General features: G+C 40.6%; 1 protein-coding gene across 1 annotated transcript in view; it reads right to left on the reverse strand.

Moving 5' to 3' along the window:
- The window catches only part of LOC126248240 (delta-1-pyrroline-5-carboxylate synthase), a 204,232-nt gene that overhangs the window by 17,749 nt on the left and 170,183 nt on the right, over window positions 1-16,300 (reverse strand). The window contains exon 14 of the mRNA XM_049949084.1: window positions 7,068-7,163. Within this exon, the coding sequence (XP_049805041.1) occupies window positions 7,068-7,163 (96 nt within the window). The remainder of the gene's footprint in view (window positions 1-7,067; window positions 7,164-16,300) is intronic.

Here is a 16,300-nt window from a genome sequence, read left to right on the forward strand (position 1 = left end):
TCAGTCAATTATAGAACAAATTTTACGCAGAACCAGAGCGTAATTCCAACACTGTACACTCAAACTGCGAAAGTGTTGAACGGCATGACACTCAGAAGAGAGAAGCATCTATTCACTTGCATAATTTTTGTACAACTTCATGAATCTATTCTCTGAGTAACACGGTCATCAACCATAATTATGCTTTTGACACGTCGCCTTTCTTTCAGTAATGACGTCATCGATTTGCGTAAGGGCACCTGACATAGTCTGTAAGTTAAATTTGAACCTTTCCAGACCCCTTCCTCCCGGGAAAAAGTATACAGGGAAGTACGGAGAAGTTAATTCTAGTCCATCAGCTCGTGGTCGACGACACCACAACAGCGAGGCTCTACGAAACTTCGTGTACGACCAAAAACATCAAACTGCCAGGTGGCCTGCAAATTTGCGAGGACGCAGGATTTGGCTTGCATCCACATTCATGTTGGGAGCCGTCCATGCAAAACCGTCCTCGTGCCGCCGGTAAGTTATTCTGACGCGGCGGGCGGCGACTTCCTGTCCCCTCCCGTACCTCACCCCGCACCAAGCGTTCGTCGTTTTGGCTGCCAGCCAGATCTGGTTCCATTGTCCCGGTGGTTTCCGTCGCTTAATACTGCCAGTTTCTCGTGTTCTCGAACGTAACGACTGTACCATTACTCTCACTTAGACTCGGTAATCTTAACAAAATTGTACTGCAACTACTTCCTGGCCTTGTCGCAAAATTTTATACGTTGCTCTGAGATGCTATCTTTTTAGAAGGTCGCGGAAGCCATTAACGCGCACACAAATGATACGTGTGAAGTCCGGTAACGGTCAAAAGTACAGCGAATGTGTGAAGTCAGATTTAATGCACAGACCAAAAGGACATTTGCGCAAAATAGAAAGGGTGGCGAACGCAGCACGAAAAGCAAAAATTGGAAAAAGAAATGTATCTTCATTCAGCTCACAACGTGGGATGCAATACCCTCAACAAAAAATGCTTACGTGAAACAGCCGAGAAACGGATGTTTACACTGCTTTGTATTATAGCTGTTACGCTTATAGCCACGGCGTTCGAGACGTAGATAGATAGATAGATAGATAGAGAGAGAGAGAGAGAGAGAGAGAGATCTGCAGTATCTGCTGTATTTTATGCTTCAACACTGGCGTGCTTGGCAGAAAAACAGGATACAGCCTCGATAATCTAGGAGAGAAATTTGTTGATACAGCGTCTTTTATTGGGAGCGGTGCGAGATAAAGGTGAATCACTGTGATAACTGGTCCTCGTTCCGCTTTCCCTTCGTTTTATCTCACTTGTGGTCCACTCACCGAGGACCATGCGATGAGATTACGTAGGTAAGATGTTCGACTCCTATTCTTGGGGAACAGGATTCAAAGGTCCTTCTACGCTTACTGATTAAGAAATTCAAGGTTCATCATTCCAAGAAAGTGCTTTGATGATTACATTCACGAAGCTACTGAAAATTCCCTCCCACATAGTTTATGCGAATGCAGGCATTCTTGGTGATTCACACTGTTGAATTCTTCTGTGTGAATCAGGCGAGTAACATATTTGTTTCAGATCGAAGTTTCAACAAGTTTCGAAGATTAGAAGTAAGAAACTTGTCGAAACGTTGCTCTGAAAGAAACATGGTACTCCGCTGATTTCCAAAAAACTACTCATCATTTCTCCATACATGTTCCATTTTGCTTGCGCTTTCCCTCCAACGATCAAGGTGTCAGTTCTTAAACTCTTGTCGCCTATTACTCCACTCTGATTAATGTTGAGCGTCTATCACCGTATACCTTTATTATCAAAAATAGATTATTTATTAAAGATGTGTGAAACCATCACACGTAAAACGCGTCCTCTCCACATGTTCTATATAAAAGGGACTTGATTTTTTTGCTATGGCATAATGCAGATGTCTGTCCTCCAAAACCTTCTGCCATATGATATGATTCATTAGAACGATCTTAATTAAATACTGATAAGTACTGCAAATGTCCACTGCTGCAGTTTAACGGCCTGTGACGATATACAACTGTGCAACGTTTGTAAAGGACCTGTATCAAAAGAAGAAACAAACCCTCTCATAACCTCTAGCGGCCTCACGTATCAAATATGATACAGCTGGCGCTATTTTTTCTCACAATCGGAAATAATGTGTGTATCGTATACTATACAATCTGCGATTCACGCTCGTCTTTTTCTTTTCTTTTCTTTTTCATGTTTCTCACAGTCACAAGAAGGTGGTAGCACTTTACGAAAAGCACAGTTTTTGCGCGCAAGCGAAGATGCCAAGTGAAAGAGATGGTAAAACACAGAAATAATATTGCTTGTGAGAATAATCAAGAAAACTATAAGCAAATAAGTCTAAATAAGTCACGTTGTAAGTTTTTGCAGGTGTTTACGAGCATCAGGGCGCGTGTAAATGTACTGTATTACATTTGATAGAATAGGACAGTATGAGTACATTTTGCACGTTATCAGACCAGTTGTGTTTACATACGTGTGAATGATGTAAAGGAAGTGTAGTTTGTCTGCTACATCCTACTTGTCGTAAATTAGAAAATGAATAGTTCAGAAATTCTGGAGTTGCTACTGGAACCCATCGACCAGAATATTCCGGATGAAAGGAAAAGATATGAAGCAAAGAAGTCAATACAAACCATCACACCAGCATGCAAAAGACCTAGGAATGCACTGCATATGCCAGACATTTAGCCTGGGAGACAAAAATGTAGATCTGGCTGTAAAATGCAAGGTTGTTCCAGTCATAAGTTCGTAATATGAAAGACTTCTGTGTTCCTGTGTTTCACTTCAAAAAGGAATTGTCTCAAAACTTTCCAAACAGTATGAAGCAGCTTAGAGAGTGGAAACAGAAATCCTGAGTTCAGTAATCTTTATACGTAGGTAAACACGTATATTATTACATAAGAATGTGTAATGAACACTCTTTTGCAAAATTTAGTCTCTGAAATTATTGAACCTTTGGAATTGTCACATACTATGCTTTGTAGTGTCTTAAAAAGCTTTGATTTCTGTTCATTAATGTTTCCTAACTTAAAATTCCAATAAACAGCAATAAATTAACATTTTATACTTTTGACTATTTTAGCTTCATAGAGGTCAGATGTATCATATTTGAAAAATGGGTTAAGGTTACTTTTGCTTGATAGAGACCTGCTGCATCACATACGATGTATGAGCTGTAGGCCATGTATGGAATGATAATTTTTTTTTACAAATTATTGGCTTTTAGTGATACTAAGAAGTGAAATATTACCGATTTCCCAATTATTTCTATAAAAGTTTGGTTTCAGGTCTCTAGAGGTTAATCGCCTCTCACTACCTGCTTTACAGTTTAATACCACCAGTTGAAAACTGAAACGATTGGAATGGACCCTTAACAATAGCTCAAACCGTTTTCGTGGCACGACCTTAATCCCTTTAATGATTTTATATAAAAGAGAGGGTTCTCACTGACTCATTATCGCCCAGCTCAAGCCGCTAAGGGCAGAAACTTGAAATTTGCAGAAGGTGTGGATCTTAAACTGCAGGCGTCGCTAAAGAAGGGATTTTTCGAACTGCCAACCCTAAAGGGTTGAAATAAGGGATTTTTTTTCAAAAATATCACTGTTAAGGTAATTTTAAAGCTATAAGCACGAAAATTGTTATTTGGTTTCTCAGTCAGAAGTAAAGACGTTTATGTTTCAATATTTTTGGAAATTTAACCATACAGTGTGAAAAAGTAAGTGAAAGCTTTTTTGTAAATATGTAATTCTTAAAGAACTACTGAAGTATTTTAAGAGCTTCATATATGGATATTGGTATTGACTTCTCGGTTATAAATAAAAAGAAAAATTATGTGTCGTAGTGTTTTTTGAAATAGAAGCCCTAAGGGGGTGAAATTTTATATTATTATGAAAGCATTTTAACGCTAAATATATAAAAATTTAAATTTGGCTTCTCAGTTAGAAGTGAAAAAAGACATGGTTCACTGTTTTTTGGAAATTCAACCCCTAGGAGGGGGGGGGGGGGGTGAAACTTGGATGAAAGTTTGAAGGAGATATTTCACTGTACAAACATTTTTCGAACTAAATCTTTGAATATTGGTGTTTGGCTTCTCCGTTAGAGATTAAAAAATACGTGTGCCACTGTTTTGGAAATTCAGCCCCTAATAGGATGAAATAGGGTCAGACTGATTCACTGACTCGTCATAGCCCAGCCCAAATTGCTGAGGACAGAATCTTGAAATTTCGAGACGGTGTGGATCTTATACTGTAGGCATAGTTTAAAAAGGGATTGTCCGACTAATGGGGTGGGGTAGCTGAAAGTCGCTATTAAGGGAATTTTGAAGCTAGAACTACGAAAACTGGCATTTGGTTTCTCAGTCAGAAAATAAGAACTAATTCAACCACTAAGGGGCTAAAATAGTGGGTGAAAGTTTTTTTGAAAGTAATTACTCACTAAAGAACTACTAAGGCATTTTTAAGGCTACATCTATGACAACTAGTGTTTGACTTCTCGCTTGAAATAGGAAAAGATACTTGTTTCAGCGTTTCTGGCAATTTAACCCCAAGGAAGTGAAATAGGGGACGAAAATTTTTAAGAAAGTATTTCGTTACATTACTAAAATTTTAAAGCTAAATGTCCGGTTAGATATAAAGAAGTATTTCTTAGGGGATGAAAGTTGCTATGGAAATATCTCCAAATGAACGCAAAAGGCATGATTAACAAAATATTTGGACTCCAGCTACCAGAATCACTTCGTGATCACAAGTAAATTCGGAAAAGACCATACTTAGATGGCCTTAATTGGCGTGAAAAGCTTAGAAGGTATTGCAATTTGCGAACAACATAAAAATTCGATTAAATAAAAACAAAAAATCTCTGCAAGCCACGCAGTCTACCCGAGCGAAGCAGTGGGCGCTAATCTAGTTTATAATAAATACATGCCTAATTACTGAATCCTAATACTCAGAAGATGGACGTAATGGGTGCAGCTACTACATAATATACGAAGAAAACTAGAAAAACATCCACTCACAGTTTCTTACGTAGCTGAACAAATTCTTAGTAATCAGGCATCCACGTAGTCTTTCGTCAGGATTTCTCAGAAAGCCAGAGAACCAGCGCTAACAAAATGGATCGGAAAAATATGATGAAACGGACAACCTTCTTTCGGAAACTGAGAGTAACTACTGAAAACATATTTCTCTTATTAAGGGTTTGAAGATAAATCTGGCGTATACTTGACAAGATATCAGCGTGAGTTCTGTATGATGCCCCTTAAACCACTGTGGCACGATTCTGACTTTATGAAGCGGTCAGTCTCTCTGCCTGACATATATAATCGTTATCAGAGAAGACATTAAGCATGATGGGATGCAGGCGATCCGCAGTAAAGTTCACGTACTCCCCAGCTGCCATCGTACCTTCCATTACTACCACAGGTCCCATGGTAGCTCAGGTGAACGTCTCCGGCCTCCCTGCTTCCTTCGAACAGTCGTTCGTCTGGTTCACGAGGTATCCGGAAACGAACGTCGACCTGGTGTAACAAGAAACGTGATTCATCCAAGCAGGTCACACGTTTCTATTGTTCCACCGTCCCACGCATTTCTGTCGGTCAAAATGTAAACTCTTAGGGCCGTATGTTATGCATCCCCCTGTGCGCTGAACGACGCACTCCGAAACATATCTGCACCAGAACTGTACTCTGTTGTCAGATGTGCGACAGATCGCTGCCTGTCCTGATTTAGAGAGTGGGCAAGTCTTCTGCGTCTACGTTCTGCGGTGAGGCGTTGACGCCGAACACTTTTCCGCCTATTCGTGGTTTCTGTGTCCTAAAACCACTTTCCATAGATGTCCAGCACTCGATCAGTCGACCATTTTTGTCGTTTCCGAAATGCTGATTCCCAGGCACCGAGCCATTACAATCTGCCCTTTGTCAAAGTTACTTTCATTAGCGGATTTCCCCAACTGCGGCCTCTGTTGTTACTAGAATGATTCCCCATTCGTCTCTAGTCCGCTTACATAATTTTCTGACGGCGCTGCGTGCCCGTAATAAATCTAGGAAGCAGTGGATCTCGCGGTGGGCAGTGGTCATAATGTTTTAGCTTGCTGTTGTATGCGAATGTGTGTGTTACCGTAAATCGTATAGGGAATTTTCAGCATTAAACAGCCATATAAACAATAATGACCAAAATGAAGGAAATATTTTCGTAGCGAAGAACACAGTGAGAGCCCTATATAAGAAAAATGTTGTCCAGAAAACTTACAGACCATCAAAACGTTAGATACGTTAAAAAAAAGAGTTGAGAAAGTTCGTAATACCAAATAGTTTGTGTAACACGAAGGAATATGTAAAGTATTCACAATGACCCAAGTCATCCACTTTGCCACAGAGTATGTGTATTCTGTTTTTCTACGTGTTTTATACAGGATGTCCCAGGAGGAACCGCCAATATTCGGGGATGTGACAGGAACGACCATTCTAAGCAAAGAAGCCTAGTAAACAAGGGCTCTAAAATGCTTATGTTCAGAACAATGATATGTTGTTCATCTTCGCTACTGCGAAACGCATCTCTTCTACAGAAAAAGTTCTCGTAGCTCTCAATGTACGCACTTTAGAGCCCACGCTTACTCGACCTTTTTGTTTTGAAAGGTCATTCCTGTCATATCCCTCCTCCAGGGGCATCTTGTGTAGAGTATATTTCTCCTGCTGCTTTTCTGTTTTAATCTTCTAGGTAACCCGGCAACCAGGAAGCTGTTTACGTAAGCTTGTTGAAGAGCAACAATAACTGTATGAGTGAAATTACATCTATGATCAGATTGAGTCTAATCTGATATAGTCAGTGTAGTGTGGTGTGTGTGTGTTGACAATCACCAGAAGAGATGCGGTGTGGGTCAAAACAGAATATTTTTCTTGCTTTTGTACATAATGAGATAAAGATTTGTGTACTTGTTACATCATCTAATTCTGTGTATTGAACTATTGTTTGAAGTTATTTGCACAAAATGATCAAAGAACGAATAAATGTTAGTCTTATTATTCAATACTCACCGAGTCCAAAGCGGTAGCCGTCAGCGAACCTGGAGCTGGCATTGTGGAAGACGCACGCACTGTCCACCTGTCGCTGGAACTCCTCCGCGGCATTATCTGTCAACATTAGAACGAAAGTTCAAGATGGGTGTTTATGACAGATGGTTTAGACTTCGAGGTTTAGACTTCGAGAGCGTAGTGCTGGCCGTTTTTCGTGCATACAATTTTGCATTACCGTTCTCGTCTATTCTTGTGCTGGCCCTAAAATGCAACATTTTCTGGCAAAGCTCTCTTCTCTAAACTGACGTTGAGAATTTAGCTGCTTTTGTCTGGCAAAGGTCCACGATGTTGAGCAGACATTTCAATGTATGAGGAATCGGATTAGATCTACTCAATATATTTACTGTGACGAAGGTTAATAGCAATTGAAGGGAAGTGAACGACTGTAATATATGAGGGAAGTGTTATAGAACTTCTGCTGTTCCTGATCTACGTAAATGACTTAGAATACAATCTGAATAGTACTCTTAGCTCGTTTGCTGTCATATAAAATGTAAAAAAATCATAGAATGATCAAAAGAAATTGCAAAACGATTTAGGCAAGATATCTGCATGGTGCAAAGAGTGGAAATTGACTCTAAATAATGAAAAGTGTGAAACCATCCACAAGAGTACCAAAAGGAAACCGCTAAATTTCTGTTACACGATAAATCACACAAATCTAAAGGCTTTCTGTGGTGTCACTGCCAGACACCACACTTGCTAGGTGGTAGCTTAAATCGGCCGCGGTCCATTAGTACATGTCGGACCCGCGTGTCGCCACTGTGTGATCGCAGACCGAGCGCCACCACACGGCAGGTCTCGAGAGTCGTACGAGAACTCACCACAGTTGTACGACGACGTTGCTAGCGACTATACTGACGAAGCCTTTGCTCTCATTTGCCGAGAGACAGTTAGAATAGCCTTCAGCTAAGTTAATGGCTACGACTTAGCAAGGCGCCAATTGTATCAGTGCATGTATCTTACGAGTCTCATCAAGAACGATGTATACAAGGAGTGATTAAAAGTTAAGTATATTCCAAAGCTACGTATTTTCTTTATAGCATTCATTAAGTCTCCTGTTTCAGACCTCACTCCATCCTTCGTGAGTTAGCGCGTGCATCTTGGCCGCCTCTTTCAATTAGTGTGCGTAGTGTTGGCAAGTCTGCCGACACTACACTTTCAGTTCAACTAAATACTACAGCTTAACTCGGAACGATAACATAGATGATGTTCTGGGTAAAGGAAGCCAAAGACGCGGATTTATTGGCAGAACACTGAGAAAACGCGACAGGGTTAGTGAAGGTACTGCCTGCATAAAGCTTGTACGCCCTTTTCTGGATTATTGCTGTGCGGTTTGGGATCCACATCAGAAAGGATCGACAGAGGACATGGAAAAAGTTTAAGAACTGCAGCTTCTTTTGTAATATTACGAAATAGGGGAGAGAGTCCTACGAATATGATGATTAAATTGGGGTGACAATCGTTAAAACAAAGGCGTTTTTGTTGAGGCAGAACTTCTCATGGAATTTCAATCACCAACTTTTTTCTCAGAGCGTGAAAGTATTTTTTGGCGCCCACCTCTACATGGAGGAATAATCATCATAATAAAATAGGAGAAATCCGATCTTGCTCGGAAAGATTTTAAGTGTTTATTTTACCAATCGCGACGCTGTTCGCTTGTGGGCGTTTTATCGTGTTTATATAGATTTTCAATTCTTCAAGAATGTTCACAGCAAAGCCTTTTGGTATGCTGTGTACGATTTGGATTGTATTTTCGATTGTATCAGTAGTGTGGTTTTGATTTTTCACATATAGAAAGAAGCTCAAATGATTATTCTCGTTGTCTCTACATTATTTCTACGTTTGAAAACTGAAGACCATACTGATGATAGAATCGAAAATACACTCCAAATCCTGCACAGTTGCATGACTATTATCTATTTAATTTGAGAGTGAGATAGCATTAATAAGTTTGTTATCTCTGGCACTTGAAATATACATTCTGCGTATCATTGAAGTATCAGAGATTATTTGTCAGTACCTATGGGGACAGTCCGCGCTTCATTATACATACACAAAGGAGTTTCACATATCAGTGGTTGGAGCATCTCTGAAAATTTCGGTTCGTAATGCGCACCGTGGCGCACTGGGGCACTGCGGCACGGGCGTGTCAGAACATGTAGACAAATCATCTGCTCCGTAAAGTCGCATTGCAACAGCTCGAGTCTGTAGATAGTCAAGCTAAATGACAATTTCCAAAAGATGCTGTCCACCTTCCCAGGTAATTCGTGTCAGCGACTTCCTTGACTTACTGACGAATGCCGCTTCGTAAACGGTGACCAATTCCGGAACCTGTTAAGCTTTACTGTATGATTAAATGATGATGGCGTCCTCTTGGGTAAAATATTCCGGAGGTAAAATAGTCCCCCATTCGGATCTCCGGGCGGGGACTACTCAAGAGGATGTCGTTATCAGGAGAAAGAAAACTGGCATTCTACGGATCAGAGCGTGGAATGTCAGATCCCTTAATCGGGCAGGTAGGTTAGAAAATTTAAAAAGGGAAATGGATAGGTTAAAGTTAGATATAGTGGGAATTAGTGAAGTTCGGTGGCAGGAGGAACAAGACTTCTGGTCAGGTGATTACAGGGTTATAAATACAAAATCAAATAGGGGTAATGCAGGAGTAGGTTTCATAATGAATAAAAAAATAGGAGTGTGGGTTAGCTACTACAAACAGCATAGTGAACGCATTATTGTGGCCAAGATAGACACAAAGCCCATGCCTACTACAGTAGTACAAGTTTATATGCGAACTAGCTCTGCAGATGATGAAGAAATAGATGAAATGTATGACGAGATAAAAGAAATTATTCAGGTAGTGAAGGGAGACGAAAATTTAATAGTCATGGGCGACTGGAATTCGTCAGTAGGAAAAGGGAGAGAAGGAAACATAGTAGGTGAATATGGATTGGGGGGAAGAAATGAAAGAGGAAGCCGCCTTGTAGAATTTTGCACAGAGCATAACTTAATCATAGCTAACACTTGGTTCAAGAATCATAAAAGAAGGTTGTATACCTGGAAGAATCCTGGAGATACTAAAAGGTATCAGATAGATTATATAATGGTAAGACAGAGATTTAGGAACCAGGTTTTAAATTGTAAGACATTTCCAGGGGCAGATGTGGATTCTGACCACAATCTATTGGTTATGAACTGCAGATTGAAACTGAAGAAACTGCAAAAAGGTGGGAATTTAAGGAGATGGGACCTGGATAAACTGAAAGAACCAGAGGTTGTAGAGAGTTTCAGGGAGAGCATAAGGGAACAATTGCCAGGAATGGGGGAAAGAAATACAGTAGAAGAAGAATGGGTAGCTCTGGGGGATGAAGTAGTGAAGGCAGCAGAGGATCAAGTAGGTAAAAAGACGAGGGCTAGTAGAAATCCTTGGGTAACAGAAGAAATATTGAATTTAATTGATGAAAGGAGAAAATATAAAAATGCAGTTAATGAAGCAGACAAAAGGGAATACAAACGTCTCAAAAATGAGATCGACAGAAAGTGCAAAATGGCTAAGCAGGGATGGCTAGAGGACAAATGTAAGGATGTAGAGGCTTGTCTCACTAAGGGTAAGATAGATACTGCCTACAGGAAAATTAAAGAGACCTTTGGAGAGAAGAGAACCACTTGTATGAATATCAAGAGCTCAGATGGCAACCCAGTTCTAAGCAAAGAAGGGAAGGCAGAAAGGTGGAAGGAGTATATAGATGGTTTATACAAGGGCGATGTACTTGAGGACAGTATTATGGAAATGGAAGAGGATGAAGATGAAATGGGAGATAAGATACTGCGTGAAGAGTTTGACAGAGCACTGAAAGACCTGAGTCGAAACAAGGCCCCGGGAGTAGACAACATTCCATTAGAACTACTGATGGCCTTGGGAGAACCAGTCATGACAAAACTCTACCATCTGGTGAGCAAGATGTATGAGACAGGCGAAATACCCTCAGACTTCAAGAAGAATATAATAATTCCAATACCAAAGAAAGCAGGTGTTGACAGATGTGAAAATTACCGAACTATCAGTTTAATAAGTCACAGCTGCAAAATACTAACGCGAATTCTTTACAGACGAATGGAAAAACTGGTAGAAGCGGACCTCAGGGAAGATCAGTTTGGATTCCGTAGAAATGTTGGAACACGTGAGGCAATACTAACCTTACGACTTATCTTAGAAGAAAGATTAAGAAAAGGCAAACCTACGTTTCTAGCATTTGTAGACTTACAGAAAGCTTTTGACAACGTTAACTGGAATACTCTCTTTCAAATTCTGAAGGTGGCAGGGGTAAAATACAGGGAGCGAAAGGCTATTTACAATTTGTACAGAAACCAGATGGCAGTTATAAGAGTCGAGGGGCATGAAAGGGAAGCAGTGGTTGGGAAAGGAGTGAGACAGGGTTGTAGCCTCTCCCCGATGTTATTCAGTCTGTATATTGAGCAAGCAGTAAAGGAAACAAAAGAAAAATTCGGAGTAGGTATTAAAATTCATGGAGAAGAAGTAAAAACTTTGAGGTTCGCCGATGACATTGTAATTCTGTCAGAGACAGCAAAGGACTTGGAAGAGCAGTTGAACGGAATGGACAGTGTCGTGAAAGGAGGATATAAGATGAACATCAACAAAAGCAAAACGAGGATAATGGAATGTAGTCAAATTAAATCGGGTGATGCTGATGGGATTAGATTAGGAAATGAGACACTTAAAGTAGTAAAGGAGTTTTGCTATTTAGGGAGTAAAATAACTGATGATGGTCGAAGTAGAGAGGATATAAAATGTAGACTGGCAATGGCAAGGAAATCGTTTCTGAAGAAGAGAACTTTGTTAACATCGAGTATAGATTTAAGTGACAGGAAGTCGTTTCTGAAATTATTTGTATGGAGTGTAGCCATGTATGGAAGTGAATCATGGACGATAACCAGTTTGGACAAGAAGAGAATAGAAGCTTTCGAAATGTGGTGCTACAGAAGAACGCTGAAGATAAGGTGGGTAGATCACGTAACTAATGAGGAGGTATTGAATAGGATTGGGGAGAAGAGAAGTTTGTGGCACAACTTGACTAGAAGAAGGGATCGGTTGGTAGGACATGTTTTGAGGCATCAAGGGATCACAAATTTAGCATTTGAGGGCAGCGTGGAGGGTTAAAATCGTAGAGGGAGACCAAGAGATGAATACACTAAGCAGATTCAGAAGGATGTAGGTTGCAGTAGGTACTGGGAGATGAAGCAGCTTGCACAGGATAGAGTAACATGGAGAGCTGTATCAAACCAGTCTCAGGACTGAAGACCACAACAACAACAACAACGTGATATAAAAGTTTGGAGAGATGCTCTATCCAGAAATATGTGCCTGTTATCTGTATATATTGTAGTTTTCGTGCAATCATCTTGCTGCTGCTGCTACTGCTGTTGCTGAATAAGGATTTAAGGAGAGAAGACATCAGTGTCCTATCCACCCCCTGAGAACAAAAGCAGTGTACCCAATGTTATTGCCCCTAGAATAAATTCTCTGTGCAAGTGTGAGAATGTGTTCGAATGTTTGCGTAGTGTGTATCGCGGGACGAATGTGTCAGACACTTATTCACCTAGTGAGATGTGGGAAGCTGCAAAGTACCACGTCCAGGGTGATACCGACCATCATATTTAATACACTGGACGAGTTCTAACCGGGAAAGGCGTGCCTCCACTTCCCTGAAGCAGGCGCTTTAACGCGCCCGGCTATCCGGGCGTGTTTGGTCATCTTAAACCCTGGAAATACTTAATAATATATCTGTATATGTGGAAGCACAGGTTTGCTGCAGTACTATGTACGGATTGTTGCTCAACAGACAAGTATTTACAAGAAAATAGGAACAGTGATTCTTGAACTAACAGCCTCAACTATACGCAAAACAACGTTTTGCGTCGAGGCAGTATTACACCTGTTCAGTGACGAAAACTAATACATAACAAGAGGACAGTAAGTGCACAGACTGCTATTTATGCAGTGAAGAAGTATTGAGCTTAATGACCTGCGTAAAACGATTGTTAAAAGGTTTGAAATTGAATACCCGTCAGTAGAGTCAATCTTACGTGCAGACGTTGTTACTCCATAATGGATACAGTACTTGCTGCAGTCTTATAAACCAGGTCAGCATATACAAACCTCAGATCCAGTACGTGCATACAGCTGGTGCCGCGCGTATCGAAACCTTATTGTTTCAAAGCGCGGCGCTGCATCAGCGGCGCTCCCCTGCGTCCTGAGGCGCAGGATTCCAGTGTACACAGCCTGCACTAACCGAGCCGTTTCAGAGCGAATGCATGCAGTTCTGTTTGCGGGTGCACCGCTAGCGACAGGTTTTTCTGCATTTGCAAGTCCGATGTGCATAGTTGCTGCAGCTGCTGGAGTTTCAACCGCATTTATGTCTCAGGTACACGCCGCCGGATATTTGCAAACAGCTCTTGCCTGCATTTGAGAAAACCGTGTGTACTTTCAGAATCTGTGCCTTTTGCAATAGGGGGGGGGGGGGGATAGATACATACAGAAGCGGCATTATAAACTGAGTACTAATGCAAGGCATCGTTCGTGTCTAGGAATACGTACTTCTAGGAATATTCTTTCTCCTCTTACTTGCCTCACTGTTTACATTCTATCTTTTCCACTTCCATGTAACTCTGTTGTCGGCTGTTTACCGTACATTTCGGGGCTGTTATTCTGAGTCTCAATACTAAATAACGGTGCCAGCACGTGAGTGAAAGGAGTTAAAGAAGTTCATATATCACGTAATTTGAATATGAAATTTCGTCATGCTTTTAAAAAAATTTTCTAATGTGTGTGAAATCTTATGGTTCTTATCTGCTAAGGTCATCAGTCCCTAAGCTTACAAACTACTTAACCTAAATTATAATAAGGACAAACACACACACCCATGCCCGAGGTAGGACTCGAACCTCCGCCGGAACCAGTCATGCTTTTAGTCTTCTGTAAAACTCTACGTGAATGGGAAGGGGAACTACTTCTATAGTAACTCCACAAAAATCATGCCAGTATGGCGAAGCACAGTGTGCTGACCTTAAAAATATCAAATCGATAAAGTCACCCAATTATGATTCTCAATTACTAGTTTCACTCATAAGGCTACGTATTACCGCCGCACTAACGAACCACAGATTATGTACATACATTCGGCGTCAAAAGTGAACTGTACAGTATATTGTCACGAATTTAATAATATCTGAAGATGGCTATTGTGATATCCGAAAGCGGCATTACGGGTATCATTATGTGATTTTAACGGTTATACAAGCATATTCAAAAAGAATTAAATCAGGTTAGACATTTCTGATACAAGTTCATGTTTTACAAGGTGTGCTGACTGTTGATTTAATTTCCAGACTAGGACGTCGCTCATATTATATTTGTAACTGGTCGCTAAAAGTTTAGAGACTGGATTAATAAAAAGTAGAGAAAAGTTAAGATGATATCTTTAATGCTTCAGGTGTTCCACTTCGTCTCCCTTTCTTCAGTACAACGCTCTTTACGTTCACTATACGAAATGGTCATAAAAATATTCTTCGGGATGTTGTCAGCCCCGATAGCTGTATGGTCAGCGTGACGGATTGCCGTCCTACGGGCCCGGGTTCGATTCCCGGCTTGGTCGGAGTTTTTCTCCGCTCAGGGACTGGCTGTTGTGTTGTCTTCATCATCATTTCATCCCCATCCGGCACGCAGGTCGCCCAATGTGGCGTCGAATGTAATAAGACCTGCACCAAGGCGGCCGGACCTGCCCCGCAAGGGACCTCCCGGCCAATGACGCGAAACGCTCATTTCCATTTCGGGATGTTGTTCAACTCACACTTAAAATTGGCTTCAATGTCAGTTACGTCGTCAACGCGTTTACCCTTTATGTGAATTTCTGCAGTTTGTCGATTTTTGATAGCTTTGTATTGATGACACCAAGTCTCATTACTCGTGATGATTTTACCTAGGAAAGAACTCTGCGCATTCTGATGTACAGACTATTTGGAGCAGGTATCCACGCCTGGTTTTTTTGTTCAAGAGTCAAATTGCGCGGTTCAAACTTTGCTCACACTTTTCTCTTCTTCGAAACATTCTGGAGAACATGTAGAACATTTGATTTAGATATATTACTCCATTGAAAATTTGTGACACAAGAACGCTGACACACTTCGACTCAACGTCATCCACTACTTAACACCGCCTGCTCCCAACTGACCGATCGAGTGTTAAGTTAGCTTGTCTCTGTTGGTAGCAAAGCTGCCACCGTAGTAATGCACTGACGTCGCTTCTACCCCAGGAATAAAATCATTCTAGGAGCTTTTGGGACAGACGGTGTACGTGTCCATAGTAACCCATGGTATCTCTATATGAAATGATGCCGTATTGACATTAGGAGAGACGGATGACCTTCACAGTCTTGGTTACATTTTTAGTTAATTCAACACATAATAGGTCTAGGCTTTAAGCCGTAATCAGATTTATAAGAATGGATAAAAACTAAAGGATTTTAGGAATTGTGAAACAAGAACGGTAACATATTACATACAAACGAAAAAAGGAGTATGTTTGTTGTTCTATACTGAAGCGACACAGAGGAAAGGAAGTTGTTAACAGTTACTTATATAATGCATAATAGTTACAAACCTTGGCGCTTGAGGCATATTTAAGGAGTAAATAATTCGTATGTAACAAGTACTGTTGCAAAAATTTTGAAATACCTTTAATCGTATTTTCCGCTTATAAATCTGATGATGGATGTAAGGGGAAACGTGACCAAGGATATGAACTGTATGTTTTATTTAAATATCACTTTACATTTGACTAACATATAACGCAAGGTGCAGGGAATGAACACAACTGAAAACTGAACAATGAGTATCTCTAACCACTTTCATTGAAAGAGGTTACCAAAACAAAAAGAAAACGGGCATGGTATTATTAGATCTCACCTCAGCATACGACACCGTATGGACAAAAGGGATACTGTATAAACTGTCAAAAGTCGTGAAATGCAAGAAGATCATAGATCTAGTCAGAAATATGTTGATAAACAGGAGATTCAAGGTATCTCTGAATGGGAAAACAAGCAGCTACAGGACACTACAAAATGGCCTCCCCCAAGGGTCTGTGCTGGCTCCATGCCTTTTCAATTTATACATAG

This window comes from Schistocerca nitens, chromosome 1 (genome assembly GCF_023898315.1).
Source record: "Schistocerca nitens isolate TAMUIC-IGC-003100 chromosome 1, iqSchNite1.1, whole genome shotgun sequence".
Classification (NCBI taxonomy): Eukaryota; Metazoa; Arthropoda; class Insecta; order Orthoptera; family Acrididae; genus Schistocerca; species Schistocerca nitens.